At 41.5% G+C, this 24,238-nt stretch overlaps 1 protein-coding gene across 1 annotated transcript; it reads right to left on the bottom strand.

Moving 5' to 3' along the window:
* Window positions 1–18,994: 18,994 nt before the first annotated feature.
* Window positions 18,995–20,889, bottom strand: LOC131282890 (nascent polypeptide-associated complex subunit alpha). The gene is made up of 3 exons (XM_058312436.1): window positions 20,827–20,889; window positions 20,146–20,299; window positions 18,995–20,079 (listed from the first exon to the last, which is right to left on the bottom strand). The coding sequence occupies exons 2-3, from the start codon at window positions 20,276–20,278 to the stop codon at window positions 19,571–19,573; spliced, it is 642 nt and encodes a 213-aa protein (XP_058168419.1). The 5' UTR covers window positions 20,279–20,299; window positions 20,827–20,889; the 3' UTR covers window positions 18,995–19,570.
* Window positions 20,890–24,238: the final 3,349 nt, after the last annotated feature.

Genomic DNA, 24,238 nt, shown 5'->3' with positions numbered 1-24,238 from the left:
TTAAAAAATGGCTTATCAAGTAGTGCTACCTCGTTTGGGAAATGACAATTTCGAAATCTGGAAATTCCGCTTGGAGATGGAATTAATCCGCCAGAATTTATTGTCTTACATTTCTGAGGCCAAACCGGAAGAGGCGAATGCACAGTGGATAGCCGGAGATGCGAAGGCTCGTGCAGTTATAAGTTCGACTGTCGAGGACAGCCAAGTGGTTTATATTTTAAATAAAACCACGGCAAAGCAGATTTGGGATACTCTTTGTTCGGTTCATAAGAGTAGTGGACTCCCGTCGGTGCTGTGCGTATTACGGAAATTATGCACATTGAGGTTATGTGAAGGTGGGAATCTTCCGGATCACCTAAGTGAAATGATCAAATTACACACGCGTCTGCAAATGATGGACGAAGGGCTTAAAGATCGTGTGTTCATGGCGATGATCTTGTCAAGCCTGCCGCCTTCGTACGGTAATTTAATAGTGGCGCTAGAAAATCGTCCGGAGGTCGAATTGACCTCGGACTTCGCGATGAACAAGTTACGCGAAGAGTACCGAAGAAGAACGGAAAATGAAGATGGCAGTGCATCGGAAGATAAAGCCCTTCATACGGAATCGTCCAAACCACAAGGTAAGGTTTGCTATCACTGCCGGAAACCAGGACATGTTCGAAAGAACTGTTTCTTATTGAAGAAACATAAAGTCGGGCAAAGAGCGTTTGCCAATTTTTCATCGGCTAAGTGCGATGGGTGGATCATCGATAGCGGTGCCAGTAGGCATATGTGTAGTGATCTAAAACTAATTAAAAGTGTTGTGAAGCATCGGGCGAATGATGCAGTTGCCATAACTTTGGCGGATGGAAAAATCATCAAATCAGCAGGAATTGGACATGGCGTGATTCGCGGCGTAAATGACAAAGGAATTGCTAGTGAGATTGTGTTAAAAGACATTTTATATGTTCCTAATTTAAACACTAATCTATTGTCAGTGTCCGGTTTGTGTGCTGAGGGTTACGACGTAAGGTTTACGAACAACCTTTGTAACATCATTAAAAGTGACCGAGTTGTAATTCAAGGCTTTTTGAATGGGAACATATATGTGCAACATCAACTCTCGGCTTATGTAGTGCGTACGGGGCAGCATGTGGACAATTGCTGGCATTTGTGGCATAAGCGTTTCGGACACAGAGAAGATTCTGCTGTGAAATTGCTGTTTGACAGTAATTTAGTGAAAGGTGCGAAAGTGCGTTCGTGTCCCGAAAACTTTAGTTGCGAAACGTGTTTGGAAGGTAAGCTTTCACGCACTAAGTTTCCAAAGGCGTCAGAACGTCAAACTAAAGGCATATTAGATCTGGTGCATAGTGATGTCTGCGGTCCAATGCCAGTTAAAACGCCAAGTGGAAACAGATACTTTGTTACCCTGATAGACGATTTTAGCCGATATACAAAAGTATATTTGGTTAAGTCTAAAGCCGAGGTACCGGATAAATTGATCGATTTCGTTATTCTTATGCGTAACCAGTTTGGCAAGATTCCGAAAATAATACGGTCGGATGGAGGTGGGGAGTATGTGAACGATAAACTAAGAGCTTTTTATCGGAAGCACGGCATTCTAATGCAAACATCCACTCCATACACGCCACAACAAAATGGTGTCGCAGAAAGAAAGAATCGTTACCTGCAGGAAATGGCGACAGTGATGTTGTTGGGTGCCAAGTTGGACACAAAATTCTGGGGTGAAGCAGTGCTGTGTGCTACTTATTTGCAGAATAGATTGCCTTCAACTGCTGTTAACAGTACTCCGTTTGAAAAATGGTTCGGCAGAAAACCGCAGGTGGATCATCTTCGTGTGTTTGGTTGTGATGCATGGGTACACATCCCAAAACAAAAGCGGGAAAAGTTCGTTAGCAAAGCGAAAAAGCTAACGTTCGTAGGATATTGTGAACAACAAAAAGGCTACCGTTTTGTGGACTTGGCAGACGATCGAATTACAATAAGTCGTGATGTGAAGTTCTTAGAAAAAGAAATAAGGAACAAACAATCGGTCAGTGCAAGTGAGTGTGTCGAGCCTAATGTCGCAGTAGTTTTCGACGAAGTTAACGAAAAGGGAAACACTGAGAAGTGTGTAGTGTCGAACAATGTGGATCTTTCCGTACGATCCACTAGTTCCGACGACTCAATGTTCCTCGACACCGTTGCTGACTTCCCAGAACAAGTGGACGAACACGACAACGAAAAGGAAGCGGTGATACCAGTTCGGCGCAACAGGGGAAAGCTGCCGGGTCACTTGGACGGGTACGTGCTTGGTATGGCGAAGGTGATCGTCGAAGAAGAACCAAAATCATGGCGTGCGGCGATGGACTCATCGAATGCTGTTTCTTGGAAAGCTGCTATGGACGACGAACTGAAGTCGCATAAAAGGAATGGCACATGGGATTTGGTGGAACTACCGGTTGGTAAGAAAGTTATTGGAAGTCGCTGGGTTTTTAAGCGGAAAATAAATGAAAAAGGAGAAGTAATTCGTTTCAAAGCGCGGTTAGTAGCGCAGGGTTTTAGCCAGGTTCACGGTACCGATTATGATGAAACTTTTGCCCCTGTGACGCGATACAATACGGTGCGTACACTGCTAGCAATTGCAGGAAGAGATAAATTGTACGCAAAACATCTTGATGTAGCTACAGCGTATCTACACGGTAATATAGATGAGGAAATATATATGCGTCAACCAGCTGGTTATGAAATAGTTGGTCAAGAAGGAAAAGTTTGCCGTCTAAGAAAAAGCATATATGGTCTGAAGCAGTCGGCAAGATGTTGGAATATAGCTCTTTGCAATGTAGTTGAAAAACTAGGGTTTATTGCAAGTGAAGCAGATCCATGTCTTTTCATACGTGAAAACAAGGCCGGAATAACATATTTGGTGGTATATGTAGATGATTTGCTAATTGTTTGTAAAGACGAAAGTGAAATAACGAGTATCTACAAGAAATTGAAAGACCATTTTGATATCAATATGTTAGGTGAAGTTAAAAATTTTCTAGGGCTTCAGGTATCACGAAATAGTGAAGGTATTTTTAGTCTTGGCGCTCAAAATCATATCGATGGATTGATTGTAAAACTTGGACTAACAGACGCTAAAGTGGCGAAGACACCAATGGATGAAGGTTATTTCCGAGATGAAGAACCAAGTGCGACCTTGAAAGAAGGTACGCAGTATAGGAGCATTGTAGGCAGCCTGATGTACATTGCAAATTGCGCTAGACCTGATATTGCGGCATGTGTTGGAATACTCGGAAGAAAGTTCAGCGAACCAACCGAAAAGGATTATGTAGCGGCAAAGCGAGTGGTAAGGTACTTGAAAGGTACAAGGAATTGGCTTTTACATCTCGGAGGCAAATCGCATCAAACACTTGAAGGATTTTCGGATGCAGATTGGGCAGGAGATGTTAATAGTAGGAAATCTACTACAGGGTTTATGATCCTTTACGCAGGAGGAGTAATCTCATGGACAAGTAGACGTCAGAGTTGCATAAGTCTATCATCTATGGAGGCTGAATATTGCGCACTTACTGAGGCATGTCAGGAAATAGTATGGCAAAGGCGTCTCCTAGAAGATATGCGAGAAAATATAAGTGGACCGACAATAATACATGAAGACAATCAATCATGTATAAGTTTTGCAGGAACAGGAAAGACTACTAGAAGGTCGAAACATATTGAAACAAAACAAAATTATGTAAAGGATTTGATAGACAGGAATGTAGTGACCCTGCGGTATTGTCCCACTGAAGATATGACTGCGGATATCTTTACCAAGCCGTTAGGAACGGTGAAACATTCAAAATTTAGTAAAAATTTGAATCTTTGGTAATGTGTGTAAACGTTGAGGAGGAGTGTTAGAAATAAGCACCGTTTAGCACACCTTAGTTATAACTACCTTGTGTAGACATTTCTCTGCTTGGAGAGTTAAGGATCTGGCATCACTGTTGTGACGACCAGAACGGTATATAAACCGATGCGCGTGAAGTATTATTCGTAGTCGTAGCAAACCGTGGAATAAAGCTCAAAACTGTATTTCGTATTCTCACATTAACAAAACTAACTGCTACTATCACTCTACTACCATCAAAACAGACAAACTAACTGCTACTATATATCTCCCAAAGGACGAACCCCTATATAGGAGTTCGGACAGAGTCAGTACGCCTCTGAATACGTGAAAGTGAACATAGTTTTCGAATCAACGTAAGAGGATATACCCCGAAATCGGAAAACAGAAGAAGAAGAAGAAGAAGAAGAAGTATATGTGGCAGCCTTACAATTTCGTACAGCACTGCACGATTTAGATAAATGTGCGACACCTCAAAACGAGAGAAATAATATTGAATTTTAACTTTGAAGAACACGTTAAATATATAATTACGTGAGGCACAGATGCAGAGGCGGATCATAGGGTAAGCAAACTAAGCAGCTGCTTAGGGCCCCAAGTTATCGAGGGCCCCATCATTTACCCACCTTATTTTTTTTTTTTAATTTTAATGTTGAAATAATTTTATTATTTTTTAAAAAAAGTTGCATGTCTTATCAAATGTGTGATGAATTTGCGAATGAATTGGGCTTTGATTACGAAAAGGAGATCAAACGTCGCATTTTTGAGTTTTTTAAAGTAAACATAAAAAATACTGATGAACTAACATGTATAAAAGCGAACAGTGTAAAGATCATTTTGCAAAAGAGGATAATCCTCAGAATAGTTTGAAGATAATGCACATGGGCTAGCAAAAGTAATGCCCTGCCCCAAACATAGTTATAATACTTTGCATTGCACTAAGCTGTTATTTTACGAATTTTTTGATAAAAATATTCGGTATTCAAAAGACTCAATAACTAATTAGATTAAAATGTAACACATTAAATTATTCGTCAATTTTGTTAATAGAAAATACTATTTGTGAAAAATGATTCTCTTGGATAGTTCGCAAAGATGGTTTGGCGTGAAATATGATTTTGAAAACAAGGCTTTTAGCATTTAAAACATGGGATAATATTGAGGAAAATGTTAGTTTGTAATGTAGTTGAAATATAATGTTGAATGTTGAATGCAATGTATGCTTTTGGGGCCTTCAACTTGTAGCTGCTTGAGGCTTCTAGAACACTTAATCCGCCTCTGCACACATGCCATATGACACCATCAGACCCCACGTGTACCACCGGCAGGCACCACGCGCAGGTAGCCTTTTGCTCTTCCAAAAGTTTCTGCTGCAGTATTTCCATTTGTTTCTCCTTTTCAGAAAGTTGTTTCTCCATCATTTTTATTTGTTTCTCCTGCTGTTTTTCTTTAGTGAGGCAGTGAAGCTGCTGCTTTTTAGTAGGCGAAGCCCCTTGTGCGGCCGAAGTGGGCACTCGCTCCTGCTGTACATTGGGAATTTCTGAAGACATATATTCTGAAAAGTAAAAAACATCATCAGAAATCCTCAAAGTGTCAAAACGTAAATTTAACAAGATAAATTTTAAGATGAAGCAACCTCGGGGGTTTAACAGATTTATGAAAAAAATTAAGGAAACATTATCACATCCAGATTAATAGTCAGTAAGTGTTAATGAGTGTGTAGAAGTTTTTAACAACACTAACGTAGGCTTATAGTTCATTTAACTAAATTATTCATCTCGAGGGGTTTTCATTCCATTTTTCCCTCATACTACCCAAAGAATGAATTTAAAAATATTATGTACCCAAGTAATGTTTATGTTTTATCATGGTTCTAAAGATGCCGAATCACTTAGTATAATTTTAAGAGTAAACATTCTTATTAAAAGCTGTGATAAAACCTTTATAAAATGACCAAATATGGTGGTTGATCCGATACAGAATAAGGAACCTGACATCACCATAAAACTTAAAAAGGTTTTTCACACTTTAGTTGGTGCAAATCGGCCCTAAAATGTTAAAAATGAAAAAAAACAAACGGAGAACCTTATTTACCAAAGAAAAACTCTTTAGTATACGAATTTAACTAATTCTTTTCTCGGTTTAGTACTTATTTGTCTCAGTTACATGCTTTTACGAATTTCGATTCCGACAATCTTCCCGTTTAGGTATCCCGAATTATTCTCGGGCAGAGCTTTGAATGTTCATGGATAGCAAAATCGATTCAACTATTCTCAACTTGAGTAACATTAGTAACGTTTCCCTACTCATACTATGATAGAATTTCTCTTTAAATCTATCAATGAAGCTCATTATAAGTTCGTCCCATTAATGCACGCTGATTATTATAACCTAATTCTTCTCAATGACATAAAAGTTAAAATTAAACTCAGAAACATGATAACAATAAAATGGAAGAAACTTAGCTCCGAAAACCAGGCCAATAACTTCGCTAACAAAGTAAAAAATAGTCCTTGACAAAAATAGCTGTAGAATTGTGAAGTTTATGAAAATAATCAAATACAACAACACAACTATCCCTACACTAATTTCAAATGATCGACCTCTCTTCATAGATAGCAAAAAAGTGGGACGTTTGTTAGCGCTGTAGCGGACGGACCATATGTTCGTTCGTAACCAAAACAGACAGGCGCGAACTTGAAAATTGAGAAATGAATGAAGGAACTTGCAACGCTAGCAATGTTGAAAAAGGCCAGAGAATGAGGAAAGAATCAAACTTAAACAACGAAAGAAAGTTAGAAAGTAAAACATGAACAATTCCTTAAGCTGCGGATAGACGGATGCAATATTTCAATGCAATGAAATAAAATTTGACATTTCTACCTAAAATGACAGTCATTGCAATATTGCTATGCGTATTTCATTGCAATATTGCAAAGATCCAAACGAGATGGTTAAGCATCGAAATATTGCATTCACTGTCATTTTTGGTAGCAATGTCAAATTTTATTTCATTGCAGTGAAATATTGCATCCGTCTATCCCCAGCTTTAGAAGTTAGAAAGTAAACCACGCATCCTGGCACAGTTCTATGTCAAGTTCAACCCGCGAAAACTGTAAACTTTTATAAACAGGTTTAAACAGGGATTGAACGTAATTCGCGAACGCGATAAAGTACGGATTATGGAACGAGATCTTCTTTCTCGCCCACACTTCTTAATCGATAGGAACAACTTAGGTATATAAGCCGACGAAATTATTGAATAAATCATCATCTCAACCTCGACACTTGTGAGCATGACACTTGTAGCAATCCGAAAATTTAGCGGTCCCAATCCCCTCCTTACCCAAAGGAAATTTTGAGAGCGTCTCCTCCGGCGTCGGCATAGTCACGGCACGGACCAAACAATCGGAAGATCCGCAAGTTCAATTCCCAACCCGGTTGCGATTTCTCCGTTGTCGGCGTAGTCACGGCATGGACCGATCGTACCGAAACAACCTTCCTATTCCAGTCCGAAGGACTCAGGAAAATTCTAGAGCGTCTCCTCCGGCGTCGGCATAGTCACATCGCGGACCGAATTCTCGGTTATCTTCAAGTCCAGGTCTTAGCATCACACGTTGTTTTCTCCGGCGTCGGCATAGTCCCGGCCCGGACCGAACACGTTGATACTAAACCCGAAGGAATTGAGTAGAGAGTAAAAGGTTTTCGCGTTGAAGACTACCGACGCACACGATCCAGACCACCACAACGGACAACCAGCTCGTTACACGCGCGTGGGACGTTTTTAGGATGATATTTCGAGCTGCCTAGCGGGATCTTTCTATTATTCATCCTAAATTGCTGTTATAAAGTAAATTACTTTCCGGGTGCATGGAGGAAAGCCAAAACAATACCTATTATACACTGTACGATATAGGTTCCCCATTGCGGAGCCCTATTTGAGAAGTGTCCAATCCTCGAAACTGCTGCTTTTTGCAATACACCGTAACGGACTTCATTGAAGCTGATATTAATATAATTTATGCTTAAATCTGTGATTTTCCGTGATCCACTGTATATTCGCTCTTCGAATCAACGAAAAATTGCTCGATCGATCACTGGTGATAATAATTAATTATCTTCAAAGAATCTGCTCGTTGGAGATTACTTCTGGTTTGGACAGCATTAACAATGCTTATGAATGAATTCATTGATAAACCGACGCTTCCTGGAGTTCACAAATACAATGAAGTATGTGCAACAGGATTGGAGTGTATGAAAATTCGGCTACGCTATCAACCTAGGGGTGCGGTATGAGGGGGGCCCAAGGGCCCCCCTTATTTCACAAATTTATAGCAAACTCCCTTTTTCGGTAGACCTAGCGCAGTCCGCTCGCTGCGCTCGCTGCGGGCGCGCCGCCGTTTCATACTCATTATTTCACTCCAAATCATTGGTTTATGCTGTCCATCTTGCCCAGTTCATCCGATTAGTTCAAATCATTACAGCTTCTAACGGAAATTCAACAGTTCAAATATTCAAACTGAATTGATGTGCCACCTACTACATTAATTCCAGGCGCTAACATCGAAAAAATGATGACGATGCGGCGACTAGGGGGCCTCATTTGGGATTTTACCTTCAATTTAAATGAAATCTAGTATACCACGGTCTGGCAAAAGCGCGTTAAGCGTTCTCTTAGTCTCGTTGAACCGACAGAGCCGTTTTTGTAGGGAAACCAGGTCCCAAAACAAGGAATGTTTGAACATGCAACCACTGCTCACTACCTACCGTCGATGATCTATGACGAATTAATGACTTAACGGAAAGTAGTGAAAATGAACGGAGCGCTTAATGTGTTAATTCGGAATGTCCAGTTAGTTCACAACATAGATCGAAAGGCGTTAGAGACAACCTTTGACGAGAAAAACGAATCGTTTGATTGCATGAGTCTACCAATGAGATAGCAAAACTTGTGGCCAGACCTAGTTTTAAAGCTCAATCGGCAATTGATCGATTCTTCGTTACAAAAACATTCGACAATAAGCAACGAAAAGGTGGAGCCACGAGCTTTAACCACATAAAAAATGCAATAGTGAGATGCAAACAAAGAATCTTATTTCAACGGTGAAATATGGTGAAAGTTCCGACATGGTTTGGAGTTGCATTAGAGCAGCAGGAGTGGGGTAGTTGCACTTCATTGATGGCATAAAGGATCACAAAACCTACGTTCAAATTTTGAAAGACAGTTGTATAAAAAGCGCCGAGAAGTTAGGATTTCAAGTAAGATTCCTATTCCAACAAGATAACGAGCCTAAACACACAGCCGTAAACAACTCCATTCGCTTCCCACAGAGTCCAGATATGAACCTGGTAAAACACCTATGGAAGATTTTAGATGATTTCCTTCGTAAACGGACAATCTCTAAACACGCATGCAAGATGATTGGAACAGAATACAACCCACCGGCGGCACCGCGTGGCAAATTGTTAATAACTATTGATTCTTTCAACCGATTTTCACGATTGACCCCTTAAATGAAAGGTCTTTTCAAGTTAAAGTTGTTAAAAGCTGATCTATTCGAAAATCCTCCTTTTGGAATTTTAGGTTCCTGTCGTTTTTATTTAAAGTATATTTGTGCCTATCGCGCTTCAATTGTAGCCTTTTTTCGTAGGAGGGCAGTTTTTTTTATACAAATACTAGCTGATTAACCCGATTTCATCCGGGTGGAAAGAAATTCCAAACGAAAGAGTGTTTTCATTCAGTATCTTGAGTTTTGCAATGTTAAATTTAGCGTTTTGGGGATAGTGGTATTTTTTAGTATTACCTTTAGTCGACGAAACCATGTTGATATACATTTTGCATTAGCTATCTTATTGTGCTTCCACCTTGGTTAAACCATTTAAAATTAATCAATTGAAGCAAGTATGAGAAATACCCCAGTAAAACCGTTAACCCATGATATGTACGCTTTTTGTAAACTCGTCGCATCCGTAGTAATGTGGCATTAAATTGTTTTACTTAATTTCTATCGTCCAGACGATAGAAAGTTATAGGCAGGAAGGAGGCATAAGAATGTTGGACATTTTACACTTGAGAAATTGTCTTTCTTATGATTATGTGTAGTATAAATTGATTAGACCGACTTAGTGTGATTGAGAATATATGTTACGTTAGAGAAGATAGAAGAAATCTGGGATGTCTGGGTTCGAATTAGTTCGAGAAAATGAATTATACTCCAGCCAAGTTTAGCACAGATACACTTAGTAGATTTTGCGTTGCATACTTGTGATAAGAATTAACACTTTTCGTTTTGAGCTATGCTATTGATTTGCTGAAGATGAGGAGGAGGGTAGAGGGAGTTTGGGCTAAGATTGAACATTAATAGTGAGGTCATTTGATTTAGAAACCATAAATACTGCGAAATTGATACCCATATTGCATTTTAACCATTTTTAAGGTAGGGGGTAGTATGGGAGCCGCCCTTTCCCTTTCTCCTAGAAAGATGAAATTTTAAACCATGGTATGTCCCTATGTGAGCAGTATGTGTACTAATTTTTGTGAAAACTCGTTCAATAATTGTTGAACTATAATTGTTTTTCATTAATTTTAGAGGGGAGGTGTTCGGGAGGGGTAGGGATATATATACACAGACAACGGTGACTTTTATATATTAGATTAATGTTTCTATTATGTAATAACGACGTGGGTCAAAAGACACATATGACCACATATTACAGTAAGCAATATAGATTAATTATATACGTTTTCCAAACATTTTTCATACAAAAAAAAAACGAAAACTTAAACATTCCACACTTACCATAGGTTCCGAGAATGTGACTGTTGGTGCATCTTGGCACAATATCCCGTCTGGCACACTGCTTTCACTATTGTTACAAGTGCATTGCAAAGCATTCACCATTTGAGACATATTTACACCAATTAAACTTCACTTTGCTTTGAAAACGATTTACGTTACGAAACGTTAACGTTCGTCTGGCAGACCACAATGGTTCGATTCTTAGAATGGCCTTTCAGGCGACAATTTTACGCTGTGGCAGATGGTTTTGCGTTGGCACAACGTGATAAAGTTGGCAGCTTTGTTGAATGGCCAGGCTGGTGAATCGTCATTGTCGTGAAATTCATTCAGAAATTAAAGATTTCAAATTGAAACAACCAAGCTGCCTTATGAATGGCTGAAATAGCTAATTTGTTAATAACTTTTTAGTGGCTTGACCAATTTTAGCGCCAGACCCCTCAAAGGATAACTCTGTGCAACAAAGACTCTTCCGTACTTCTTAGTTTATGAAATTCTGAGGCGTAGGTGCAGAAACTTTGGTTGGTATTTTCTGCTGAAATAACCAATTTGCTAATAACTTTATAACTGCTGAACCGATTTGTACATGTGACCCCTTAAATGAAAGGTCTGCTCAAGACACACAATTTTGTGTAACGATAGATCGTTCAATATTGTCTAGTTTTTGAGAAAGTTTATTTTTCGAAAAGCTTCGGAAATCTCCGGAACAACGTACTCAATATTTCGAATAGCCATTTAGGCAAAAACTTGCCAATTTGCTAATAACTTTATAACTGCTGAACCGATTTGTACATGTGACCCCTTAAATGAAACTCCCCAACTAACAATTGACAAGCATCTTTGGAACATTCTGTCTGATCTTTAGAACGTTTTTCCACCTTCCAATAAACCGCTACATTAGGAACTGTAACCCAGCCGTTTGAGTTTTGACAACTCATGGAGGCGGCCATTTTTACCGACGGTCAAACCCGGTGAAAAAGTATAGCGATATGAAATAAAAAAAACGGTGAATTTAAAATAGTTTGTAGTTCCACTTGACGATCTTGCATCTCCCACTCTTTGGGATCAGCCGCTGTATTTCCACCGGTCTCGCTTGTCATTTAGTTGCAACTATTATTGTCCAACCTATTATGCCTGGTTGTCAAATTGTTCGCGCGAACAAGTTCGCAACGTTTACGGCCAGCTTTAGAGGGGAATATGGATCATTTGGTTCAAATCTTTTTATAACTAGTATTGTTACTTACTTGTGTTGGTGTTTGCTGCTTCTGAGGCGCGAACTGCTTGGGACAAGAAGAGGTATGTTGTTGTCGGCTCACCAAATCACATAAGCCACGCTCCGCTTCGACGATTGGTAGCTTAATTGCCAATATCTTGTTAGAATTAGAGGTATATGGTCTAATTTCGGATCGGGAAACAAGGAACACGTGCGACCGATTCCACTATACACACAGGAATCAATTCTTTATTCAACAGTTCCGGTCATTTGACACATGCAGTGCTGCCAGTGTCATCAATTCAGTAGTTGTTCAAACCAGCTTGGTTCAACACTTCTTGTCAAACCAGGTTGGTTCAACACTCCTCCTCAACGCTGAACGTTTTGATGCCGATTGCCTCCCGATGTTGTCGAAGCTTCACCGCTTGCAACGGTTTCGTGAGTAGATCAGCTTGCATGTGCTCGGTCGGGCAATACTGCAGTAGCACGATGCCGTCCCGAACCATTTCTTTCACAAAATTGAATTTTGTATCGATGTGTTTTGCCTTGCGTTCAGCTCTGTCTCCGCTAACCATCGCAATGCAACTTTGGTTGTCCTCATTGACCACGACCGGACCAACCTGTTGTTCGCCAATATCTGCCATTAGCTTGAGGACCCATTTTACCTCCTGCAGACACTCGGCAAGGGATACATACTCGGCCTCGGTGCTAGATAGTGCCACACACTTCTGCTTATGGCAGCCCCATCCGATGAGCCCGCCGCCGAACTTAAAAAAGAACCCTGAGTTGGATTTGCGGTCGCTCTCGTCTCCTGCCCAGTCGGCGTCCACAAAACATTCCAGCTTCTGTTCGCTTCTTCCGAGGTAAAGTACGCTGTCCAGTGTACCCCTTAGGTAACGTAGTATTCGCTTAGCCTCATTCCAATCCGCTTCTGATGGATCTTGTACTCTCCTTCCCAGAATGGCTGTAGCTATTGAAATATCGGGTCTACTGGTCACAGCAGCGTACAACAGAGCCCCAATAAGACTTTGGTACGCTTTCGCCGAATCCAACTTCTTGCCAATCTCCTCCTTTCGTTTTAAGAAGCCGGGATCCATCGGATATTTTGACGGCTTTGCATCTTTCATGCCGAATCTTTCCAGAACTTTTTCCAAGTAGGCTTGCTGATCAATACAAAATTGTCCTTTGTTTAGCCTAACACGTATTCCAAGAAAGAATCTTAGATTACCCATGACACTTATTGTAAAGTTCTGTTCCAGGACGTGGACCACCTCAGAAAATTCCTCCTCCGTGTAACAAATGACAATTACATCGTCTACGTAAATGAGTACAAAAATGGACTTATCCGCTTTTTTGCAAATGTATAGGCACGGGTCCGCCGTTGATTGAATGAAACCCTTAGTTTTCAGTACGTCGTCGATTTTCTTATTCCAAACACGAGCTGCCTGCTTGAGCCCGTAAATACTGCGACGCAGCCTGCAGACTTCATTCGGTTTACCACTCTCGTACCCTGGTGGTTGTCGCATAAAAATCTCCTCCTCGAGATGACCATGAAGATACGCTGTCTTTATGTCAACGTGTTTCGCCAACATCTTCCTTTTGCTCGCTAAAACCAGCATCGTCCGAAAAGTTATCTGTTTTACGACTGGAGCAAAAACTAGATCATAATCGGTCCCGAATTTTTGGCAAAAGCCCTGCGCCACCAAACGTGCTTTATAACGAACGAGATTGCCGTCTTCGTCCGCCTTGCATTTGTAGATCCATTTCGACCCGATTGCCTTCCGTTGTGGCGGCAGTTCCACTAGCTCCCACGTATTATTTTCGCGATGGGACTGCATTTCCTCTGCCATTGCCGACTTCCACTTGGTGCTCTGTGGACCGGATACAGCTTCCTTATACGTCCTTGGTTCAGGCAAACTTTCCATCACCAAATTCACTTCCTCGTCGTATCTTACCGGCGGAACGCCTGCTGTTTTCCTCTGTGAACGACGAACGGTATCAGTAGACTCCGGAGGTTCGATCTCTGGCACCGCAGCTCCAGCTTGAACTTTACAGTCATCATCATCCCACAGTCCACGAAGCCAATTGTTGTCGTTGTCGTTCCAAAACCCTCGTGGCCAACCATCACCTGGACAATCCCTGCCGTAGAATTCGGACTCAGAGGTTGTTTCGTGAGTCAAATCGGGTTCAGCTTCCTGTTTCACTGTTACATCGAAAGACCACTCGATTTCTTCCCTTCCAGTCGGACTATCCTCCAGTTTGGGTTCATCGTGATGATGCTCCTTAGATCCGTCGCTGAATTCGAGAAAACGAACATCCCGACTGATTTGGATTTCTCCCGTCCGTGTGTTTAGCATCCGATACGCTTTATGTTCCGCGGAATAGCCGACGAACGTCATTCGTTTCGCCTTGACGTCTAACTTCTTACGCTTTACCGACGGAATGAACACGTAACCAACGCATCCAAATAGTCGCAAGTGGGTCAAATTTGGTTTTCTTCCGAACCAGATCTCGAACGGCGTACGGTCTACTGCAACAGATGGCAAACGATTTTGCATGTAACAAGCGGTGTTGACTGCCTCCGCCCAAAATCGCTTGTGCATGCCCGCGTCCTGAAGCATACACCGGGCCATCTCACTCAGAGACCGGTTTTTCCGCTCCGAAACCCCGTTCTGCTGTGGTGAATGCGCCGCAGTGTACTCCACCTTTATTCCTTCATCCGCGTAGAATCTCCTAAGTGTCTTGCTGGAGTATTCTCCACCCTGATCGGAGCGAATGATCCGCGGTTTACGTCCGAACTGATTTTGAACCAATTTCACAAATTCGCGAATCTTATCCTCGACCTCAGATTTTTTCTTCAGGAAATAGACGAAACTATAACGACTGTGATCGTCTATTAAGGTCATAAAGTAACGACATCCCCCTGGCGTCGTCTCCTCCATTGGGCCGCACACATCACTATGGATTATATCCAGCACTTTAGTCGATGTCTTTTCTGCCACCGATGGGAATGATGGTCGAACCATTTTGCATTTGATGCAGCATTCACAGGTCACTCTGACTCCGCAGTCACGAATGCGAACACCAGACGCCAAGTTCCTTCGTTCCAACTCCTCCAGAGCTGCCGGGTCTCGGTGTCCAAGCCTGCGATGCCATGTATGAAGGCAATCCTTGGTGTGTCGGCTGTCATTCACCAATAAGGCCCGTTCATCAGCCATATTCAGTCGGTATAGGCCACCCACTTTATCAGCTGTAGCCACGACTTTCGCACCGTAAACAAGCTTGCAATTGCTTTTGTCGAACACTGTATGAACACCTTTACTGCAAAGTTTGGGCACTGATATAAGGTTGCACTCTATACCCGGGGCAAAAATAACGTCCGTTAGTGTTATCGACACGTTCTTTCCATAGTCATTGTCGCACGAAATAACCACGCAATCCCCTATTCCACCCGTACGGATAGATTTGCCGTCCGCTGTAAAAATCTCAGGACGCACACTTCTGTCTAAACGGCTGAACAACTTTTCATCGTTGGCTAAGTGTGATGTTGCACCAGAGTCAATAAGCCACGCACGCGTAGTTCCGGGAACACTGGAACGCACCGAAAAAAGGAACGACGCTTGGTCGTTTTCGCGCACTGTTTTTGCTCGTTCTATCACCTTTTTCTTTTCGCTGCTTTTCTGCTTCAGGAACTGCTTGCACGCCTGCTTCTTGTGACCGGGTTTTCCACAAAAGAAGCACACAATAGACTCCTTGTTCGTTCGGCTGCCCGTTTTCAGCGCCCGCTCCTCCGCCGCATCACCGCTATACAATTTTTCGCTTTCATCCAGTAGCTTGGACCGCACCAGCTCCATTGTTAGATCTTCGTCGGAGCGGTTTTCCAAAGCGGTGGTGAGGGTATCGAAAGCCTTTGGTAGGCTCCGCAAGATCATAGCTACTTGCATGTATGGTGACAATTTTTCTCCAGCATTCTCGAGACGAGAATACAATTCCTCCATGCTGTAGAGGAAATTCTCCATACTCTCTCCTTCACAGAAATTTGCGCTGCATATTTCCTTTAGAAGTGCCACTTTTCCAGTTAATGTAGCTTTATGGTGGTGAGCCTTCAGGGCATCCCACGTGGATTTGGCGCTTGTTTTATCCAGTATGAGGTTATGTTGGTTGTCCTCAACCAACAAAGCGATGGTGGCTCGCGCCTTCGAATCCCCTTCCGTCCAATCGGAAGTTACCGGTGCCGGCGCGACACCCGGGTCAACGTATTTCCACGTTCCCTCCCGCATCATCACCATTTTTACCTTGAACGCCCACGCTCGGTAGTTCCGATTATTCAATCGAACAACACTCACTTTAGAGAGATCCATTGTATTTTTTGTTTTTCTGACTGCGACTAATTTCACTTTTAAAAAAAAAAACTTCGCCCGAAAGATTAACAACACTTAATACACACCGCGTGGCCTGGGCCCATAACCTGTTAGAATTAGAGGTATATGGTCTAATTTCGGATCGGGAAACAAGGAACACGTGCGACCGATTCCACTATACACACAGGAATCAATTCTTTATTCAACAGTTCCGGTCATTTGACACATGCAGTGCTGCCAGTGTCATCAATTCAGTAGTTGTTCAAACCAGCTTGGTTCAACACTTCTTGTCAAACCAGGTTGGTTCAACATATCTATCAACAAACATTTTCAACAGGTGATGACCACAGTTATTCCTTGGCACAACGAAAAGCACCAGTCTGTAAAAGTAGCCGCAATATATCAGTATGTATCTGTATGCTGATGCACTGCTTTTGCTTTGATTCATTATATGCTGCCGCCAAACGATTAAATCTTTCTTTTTGATCTTGGTTTTGCAGGTGCGTCTTGTGGATCAACATTTGGTTGCTTGCTTTGGGTAATTCCGTGGAAATGAATGTCGGCGCATCACTTGGTGGAGCATCATTTTCATTGTGTGTTTCATTGATTTGGCTACTTTTCCAACCGAATGGTGCTTTTCATAATTCCATGGAATGATTGTGGATTGAAAACTGAAAAGTGATTTGCTATTGGGTTTTTTTAACTACACTATTGTGATTTCCATTTTGTTTATTGGTTTCTCTAGTGTTTATGTATACTAATAATCGATATTTCTTTTATGTGTAGAATTGTTTTAAAGTCAAATTCTAATTAAAATGAATCGATGTCGTTATGAAACGAAAAACCAATATTTTGTATTTATTGTTTATGTTGGATGCCCATATATGTTACATGTTTATATTATTCTTTCGATTGATTAGTCGTTTCTTAACTTACTCCACTAATGAATGAGATAAACGTATAAATAGATGTTGACCCTCCTCATCTACTTGAATGGCCGCAAGCTTGTATTTTATTTCCCTGGCATTGGTTCCACTCAGTGAGGTAAACAAACCTAGCCAAACATTTAGGCCAGTAGGTTCACATAGATTAACAAACGCCCTTCAAAACTAATGTGTGGGAATTCAAATTATATTCGCCTTCGGCAGTACACTTTAAACAACCATGTTTTTCATTGAAGTTTGTCACACCTGAAAACGGACGTAACAAAGATGAGTAAAGTAACAATTAGAGAGAATGAAAGTCTTACCTTTAATAAATGCTCGTGCCGCTGCATCAGCTATAATTGCACGAACTTTTATCTCATGTTGCACTTCGTTGATGATGGCTCCGTAATCAAAGTCGTTAAGCTCCTGCACACATGTCTTAGGAACTCTTCGACCCTTAGTGGCTTTGACGAGCCGCTGAAGATTGCCACCGAGCCACTTGTGGTAGCTCATGGATGTTCATAAGAATCGGCCAAAACGTGTCCAGGCCACGTCCGTGTAGTGGCAACCCATCGATAGATAAATTTAGAGATATCGACATTTCACATTGCTAGAAATAAATAATAATTCAACATCACGATACGTGTTAGCGCATTCGACTAGTATTTCAATCATCTTACCTGAATCGTTTGGACAAACTACATAGGATGGATTTGTGCCAATATCGACCACCATTCACTGCAACAATCGAATGAAACAGATTTTGAACAACTGCCAAAAACCTTATACATTCCTCCATCGTCGTGTTGCCTTACTTCAAAGTACTTCCACCAAAGCTATCTACACTGCTCACGTTATCCGGTACACCATCGATTCTTGAGACTTTGTCTTGACCGTGATCGTCTCCAGAACGCGTTTTTTCTTCTGAGGTCTTCTTCGACAACTAGATCGTAGACGATCAAAGAATCATCATTAATCTCTAGCTGACCCACACTGGTACTAGGAGCTTCTAAAATAAATAATTATTTATTTAAATTTCGGATTCAAATATTGAGCAGCACAAGCACAAACACTTACGATCCATTCCACAAGAATGTTGGCTCTCCTGATCAAATCTTTTCCCATTCACTTTGTACAAATTACCTGAACGCTTAAGCTGCCCTAGAAAGTTGTTTTTGTATGCCATTTTCACTAGTTATGGACACCACTTTTGATAAAATCAAAATTTCCGAAGTGCTGGAAGCTTGCAACGTTGCTTCCGATTTTGTTTACAAATTTGTGTGATGCGGTGGAAAGGGAGAGGCACAGTGGAATTGCTTCCTTAGTCGTGCGCTCTCGCTCTCGCACATGGTATAAACATTGAATGTTCCAAAGATGACAGCTCGTGGTTACCTGGGTCCCTTTTTGTTTTAGCGAGCTGTGACAGCTGCGTTGTCTGAAAGACCAAGGTTAGTTGAGTAAGCTTCAAACATCTTGGTCATAATTCAAAATAATGGTTGGAATAATCAATTCGTTCACAACTTTTTAATCCCTAGGTCGATGTGAACAGTAGACCACTCAAATGAAAGTTCTTTTCACGACGAACAACATCAAATGATTTTCCATTCTTTTTAGTTTTTAACGGCAGTCGCCGATCTCTTGTTATTCGAAAGTAATCGACACTCAGCGGTTCTCAAACTGTAATCTTGGTTGGTGTTGCAAATAAAAAAGCTAGTTTAAGTTTGGATTTATTGACTTCACTAGTCACAAAATAAAAATAAATTGTGTACAAACCTATCTTCCCCATCGAAATAAAATCATCCACGGTCAGCTTCGATACCTGCTTAAGTTGCTTCAATTACAGGTAAATTTATTATCGCATCAATTCAACCACTAATAGAAGCTATTCCCACCATTCCAGTTTTGGTTCGGTACTTAAATACAATTAAAAGAGTAATGCCACCATGGTTTCTTGTCTATTTGTGTGCCAAGGCCCTCGTCAAATCATGCGGTAAGTGTTTAGAAAAAGTGGATCCCCTACAAGTAAACTTTCGAGAAAATGCGAGTGACTTCTTTTGGTGGTTATTTTTATTACCGTTTTTAAGATATAAACTTAGACTTTTTTCAGTTTTAAGGATGTAAAGTTAATGTTGAAAGTAGCATTAACATGAACGCACGCACGGCATGGCACAGATGCGCGCGTCCTACAATGCAATGCGAGCAAAGCCGGCGAGCACCGAAGCTTATCCTGCACAATAATTCATTCTCAAGAAGGACAGGGCACTCGCACGGACCTTCTTCCTCTTCTGCGTAATGTGTATGTATGTGATTTCCAACATGGCCTTTTCGGTGACACTAATAGAGCGGATTTTTGCTTCACGATAATGCGCTGCACCTTCTCCCCGGACGGCGAGGACAGGTTACATTGTTAGTTCCATGATCGCGTTCACGATGTCATTTTCATTGTTCTTGAGTGCTCGGATGGCCTTCGCACGTTTAACGTTGGCCTGCGACATCACCAGCTCGATATCCTTGTCATCGATGCCGGTGTCGTCCACCTCCTCCTCATCCTCTTCGGCAATCGGGGTGACGACGTTGGTCGAGCCGGACGTTTCACCGGCCGCGCTTGGCGTGGGTTCCGGTGCCTTGAAGTTCTCGGCCGCCTTCATCTGCGCCTGCTGCGACAGATCCTCGATCTTGGCCTCGCCAAAGATGATGTAGGTATCGCTGTGCGGGTTTTTGTACACGTCCGGGTTGTTTATCACGAACAGAATGTTCTTTGACTTGCGGATCATTACTCGGTTCACGCCCTGCACTGGCTTCAGACCAAGCTTCGACATGATTTTGCGGGCCTTCTTCTCACCGCGCGATTGTTTCGCCTTGGAGATGTCCGGAATTTCACCGGCCGAAAGCTGTGCCGAGGTAGCGCCTTGAAAAAATGGATCCATTTAGAATGTTTTTTTTTTTCTGATAGCAGTGATATTTAGTTACTCACCAGCATCCTCGAGCTCGGGGATAGAATCCTCGGTCTCTGTGTCGCTAAGGGCGTCCTCCAGCTTCGCCTCTGTGGTGCCAGTTGCGCTCGAGGCGGCCGCAGCGCTTTCCGTAATTTCAGTAAGCTCAGGCATATTTAATTGTTGTTGGTTGAGCTGTTAAACAAAACAAGTAAAACTGTGTGTAAATTATCACTCAATTAAAACAGGAGGCACAGAGCAACAACACTTCCGCCGCACAGCCTTGGCGCATGCCTGCGGTACGAGCACATCAATGTGAAGTTCCAGAACAAAAATAGCCGCCACTACCGCATTCAACCGCAATATTTTCTGTTTGCGGTCTTTCTTATCGGCCCGACATTTGTCAACATTTCATTCGGTTGATATGATTTTCTATCAAGTACAATGAGACAATCGATTGCAAGAACTTCGTGCGCATAGAAAGGTTGTCCCCCACAATCGCCAGCAACACGATGCTGCTTTAATTTCGACATTAATTTCCTTGTAAGCGCATAATCCATCCTGTGCACCACTTCAGGTGCGTCGGCTGTGCAAGCGGTAGCTGATTCACACTCGAAATCGATTCCGACATGTTTCAATCGCATGTCTTCCAACGCTTTTGAGAATGTTACACAGCAGGATCAGCGATAAATACTTTTTATCATCGTAAAAACACTACTTACACCAGTTTTATTACACTAGAACAAAACGCGGTACGAGCAGCAGCACGAGATGCCGGAAACAGAAAGAAACTAGTGTTGGCAGAATCGGGACTCGGAAGATTCGAAGATTCGATCCCTAGAGGGATTCTAAAGATTCGAATCCCATTTGACGGATTCTAAAGATTCGAATCCCATCTGACAGATTCTAAAGATTTGAATCCCATTTGACGGATTCTAACGATTTGATTCGATTAGGATTCGAATCAGATTTGATTGGTTTGACACTCGATTTGATTCGATTCTGACTTGTTCCTAAACTGTTTGAATCGACTCACAATGATGTGAGTCGAATTAGTCACATAAATAGTCGATCTAGAGATTTCCTGACTAGTCGATCTAAAGAGAGAAAAATTCCTGGAACCTATTTTTTACCTAGAAATACAGTAGAATGTCCATTATCCGAGTTGTTCTACCCAACCAAACCCATTTTATCAGGACCAGACCATTTTTACCGAATTCTGAATCGGATTCTGGGGATTCAGATTAGGATAAACAATTTCCAGACCGACATTGATTTGTTTACATGATGATGATGATGATGATGATGATGATGATGATGATGATGATAAGAAGTCCCACCGCTTACCCCTACATAGGTTTGAGAGGGACGAAAGTATCTTACGATATTAAATATAAATCACCAAACGAGAGGGGGCATTGGGGCATTACTATCCAGAACAATCGTATCCAACTCTGCTCCATTCATACAACGGTCGCCATCAATTGCACAAGGAGGTTTCCCAACTAGCAAAAGGAGACCACTTTCCGGAGTAGGGCAGATATTTTCGCACAGTTTTGGTTAACACCGCCAGCTATCTATGATTGATAGTGTGGTGAAACCCACCCACTTAAGGGACCCGATCTCGTTTCTTCCATAGGTTCGAGTCCCCCAAGGTTAACGAGGCACCACTTTCCGGAGTGTAAGAGAATATTTTGGCTCTGTTTGTAGTTCCTCCGCCAATTACCATTGGTTGATAATGTGGTGCCACTGTCAAGCACAGAAAGGGACCCAACTACAGCGAGATGTGTTGATACTATTAGTTCTTTTCGTACAGCCATGACCACCAATTGTCCTCAATTACGCGCGCGTGTCTCAAAACTATGTAGACTCATTCATTCTATTAAGTTAAATTAAATAATAAAAATAATGAGTCCCTGTTCATTTTTTTACTCATCATCATCATAGTCAAAGACCGTGTTGACAAATGCAATACTACGGGCTCAAAAACTACAACATTTACTAAATACATTGCAAGCACAGCGTCAGACTACCCGCTTTACGTATACGGCGCATAGGCGTTTGAACTCTCTAAGATTTCACGCTTGGTTAATCTCTCTCGGCATCCTGTTGTACCATTGTACTCCTTTGCAAAACAACGAATTTCGGGCGTTTCCAGACAGATAGCCGGGAAGTCTTGGCTCACCGGCATTAGGAGTGTGAGTCCTAACTACTATCCTTTCCCCCAAATACCAGCGGTACTAGGCGTTTCAAAATTTTGTACACAAAGACCACAGTTCCAAAAGGACACTATCCGCTGCTTGGACCGTTCCGACTGTTTCTTGGATTGGGATTCGGATTTGGGGATTCGGTTTACCCACCACTACGAACGAAGCTGCGAAACTTTGTGCAACAAGCTTCAAAAACCAACTAATTTCTCAATAATTTTTTAGTGGCTTGGCCAATTTTAGCACCAGACCTCTCAAATAAAAGGTCTTTGAAAGACTGATAACTCTGTGCAACAAAGACTCTTCCGCAATTCTTAGTTTATGAAATTCTAAGGCGTAGGTGCAGAAACCTTGGTTGGTATTTTCTGCTGAAATAACTAATTTGTTAATAACTTTACAATTGCTGAACCGATTTGTACATGTGACCCCTCAAATGACAGGTCTGCTCAAGACACACAACTATGTCTTACAATAGATCTATTCATATTTTCTAGTTTTTGAGAAAACTAATTGTGTGGAAAAGCGACAGCACTTTACCGGGAACAAGGTGAATAAACCTCGATTACTGAAACGCAAAAAATTGCCAAATTGTTAATAACTATTGATTCTCTTAACCGATTTTCACAATTGACCCCTTAAATGAAAGGTCTTTTCAAGACGCACAACTGCATTGAAGGTAGATGTTTCCGTACTTTCTTGTTTTTGATAAAAAACCACAGGTGGGAATGTGTTCGCCCGAGGGGGCGAAATGGTAAATCAGGTCGGTTGGCAATTTAGGTTAAATAAGCCCATTCTCACATAACTTGTTAGTTCCTTGGCCGATTTCCACAAATGACCCCTCAAATGAAAGGTCTTTGCAAGACGCGTAATTTTGTCTCAAGGAACATATTACATTTTATCCATCTTTTCTAGTTATTCTATCAGCTCACGTCGAGAGAAAAGAGAAAATTTCCTCTCGCGCACTTGTGTTGCACATGCGCGGTTCGTGTCAGAAACAACGTTTTGCCCGAACCGGTTTACCGGTTCAGCGTTTAGAGGTAGAGGTAAAACATAATAAATGCTACTCTTCTTGGAATGAACTCGGGTAAATCAGTTAGTCTGCATATTCCCAAAAAGGACTAGATTGTTCGTGTTGTTTGAATACAATTAGAAGAATAATGTCAACCGTACTGATATTTTTATGTAAATCATTCATTGAATTAAACACAACATATGAAAAATCGGCATTGGATGATCATGTATGATATGACGGATTGGGATTCGGATTCGAAGATCCGGATCTCATAATGGATTTGAATCGAAAGATTCGAATCCCTGTAGGGATTCAGTTTCCCCATCACTAATCTGAACGATTTGACAGCTTTGACGTTTGAGCTGTCAATTATGGCAAAAGGAAGTTGACTACAGCGCTGCGTTGGAAATCGCTTTAACTAACTGGGTTTAAACGACAAACTGTAGAGCTGTTTCAAACAGGCGGTTAATCTTGAGAATCAGGATCAACTTAAAGTTCTTGCACACATTGCCAATGTTGGCGCCAACTTTCACTGCCAATATGCAGATTCTATAGTATCGCCATCTGTCGGAAAAGTTTGCAACCAAATCTTGCTCAACCAAAAAATTTTGGTTGCAACCTCGCCAATGTTTGACAATTCAATATTACCTAGTACAGAAATGGTAAACAAACCAGTATACCAAGCGTAAACAACCATTCGCATTGAAACACAACTGGTGTTGTTTATTTTTAATGTAAAAACGAGTATAGAATGAAATTTAAAACAATGTTGTCGTCGCCAACTTGTCGACAACTTGCGCTGATACTTCACACATGAGCAATGCCAAGGTAAGCTATTCTGACAGAAAAACAGAGATTGTCAAGTATTGCTTTGGTATTACCTTGGCAGGCATTGCTCAGGTGTGCAAGAGTTTT

This window comes from Anopheles ziemanni, chromosome 2 (assembly GCF_943734765.1).
Source record: "Anopheles ziemanni chromosome 2, idAnoZiCoDA_A2_x.2, whole genome shotgun sequence".
In the NCBI taxonomy this organism is placed as follows: domain Eukaryota; kingdom Metazoa; phylum Arthropoda; class Insecta; order Diptera; family Culicidae; genus Anopheles; species Anopheles ziemanni.
Note: the sequence above shows the minus strand (reverse complement) of the source record. Positions and strands in the feature narration are given on the sequence as shown.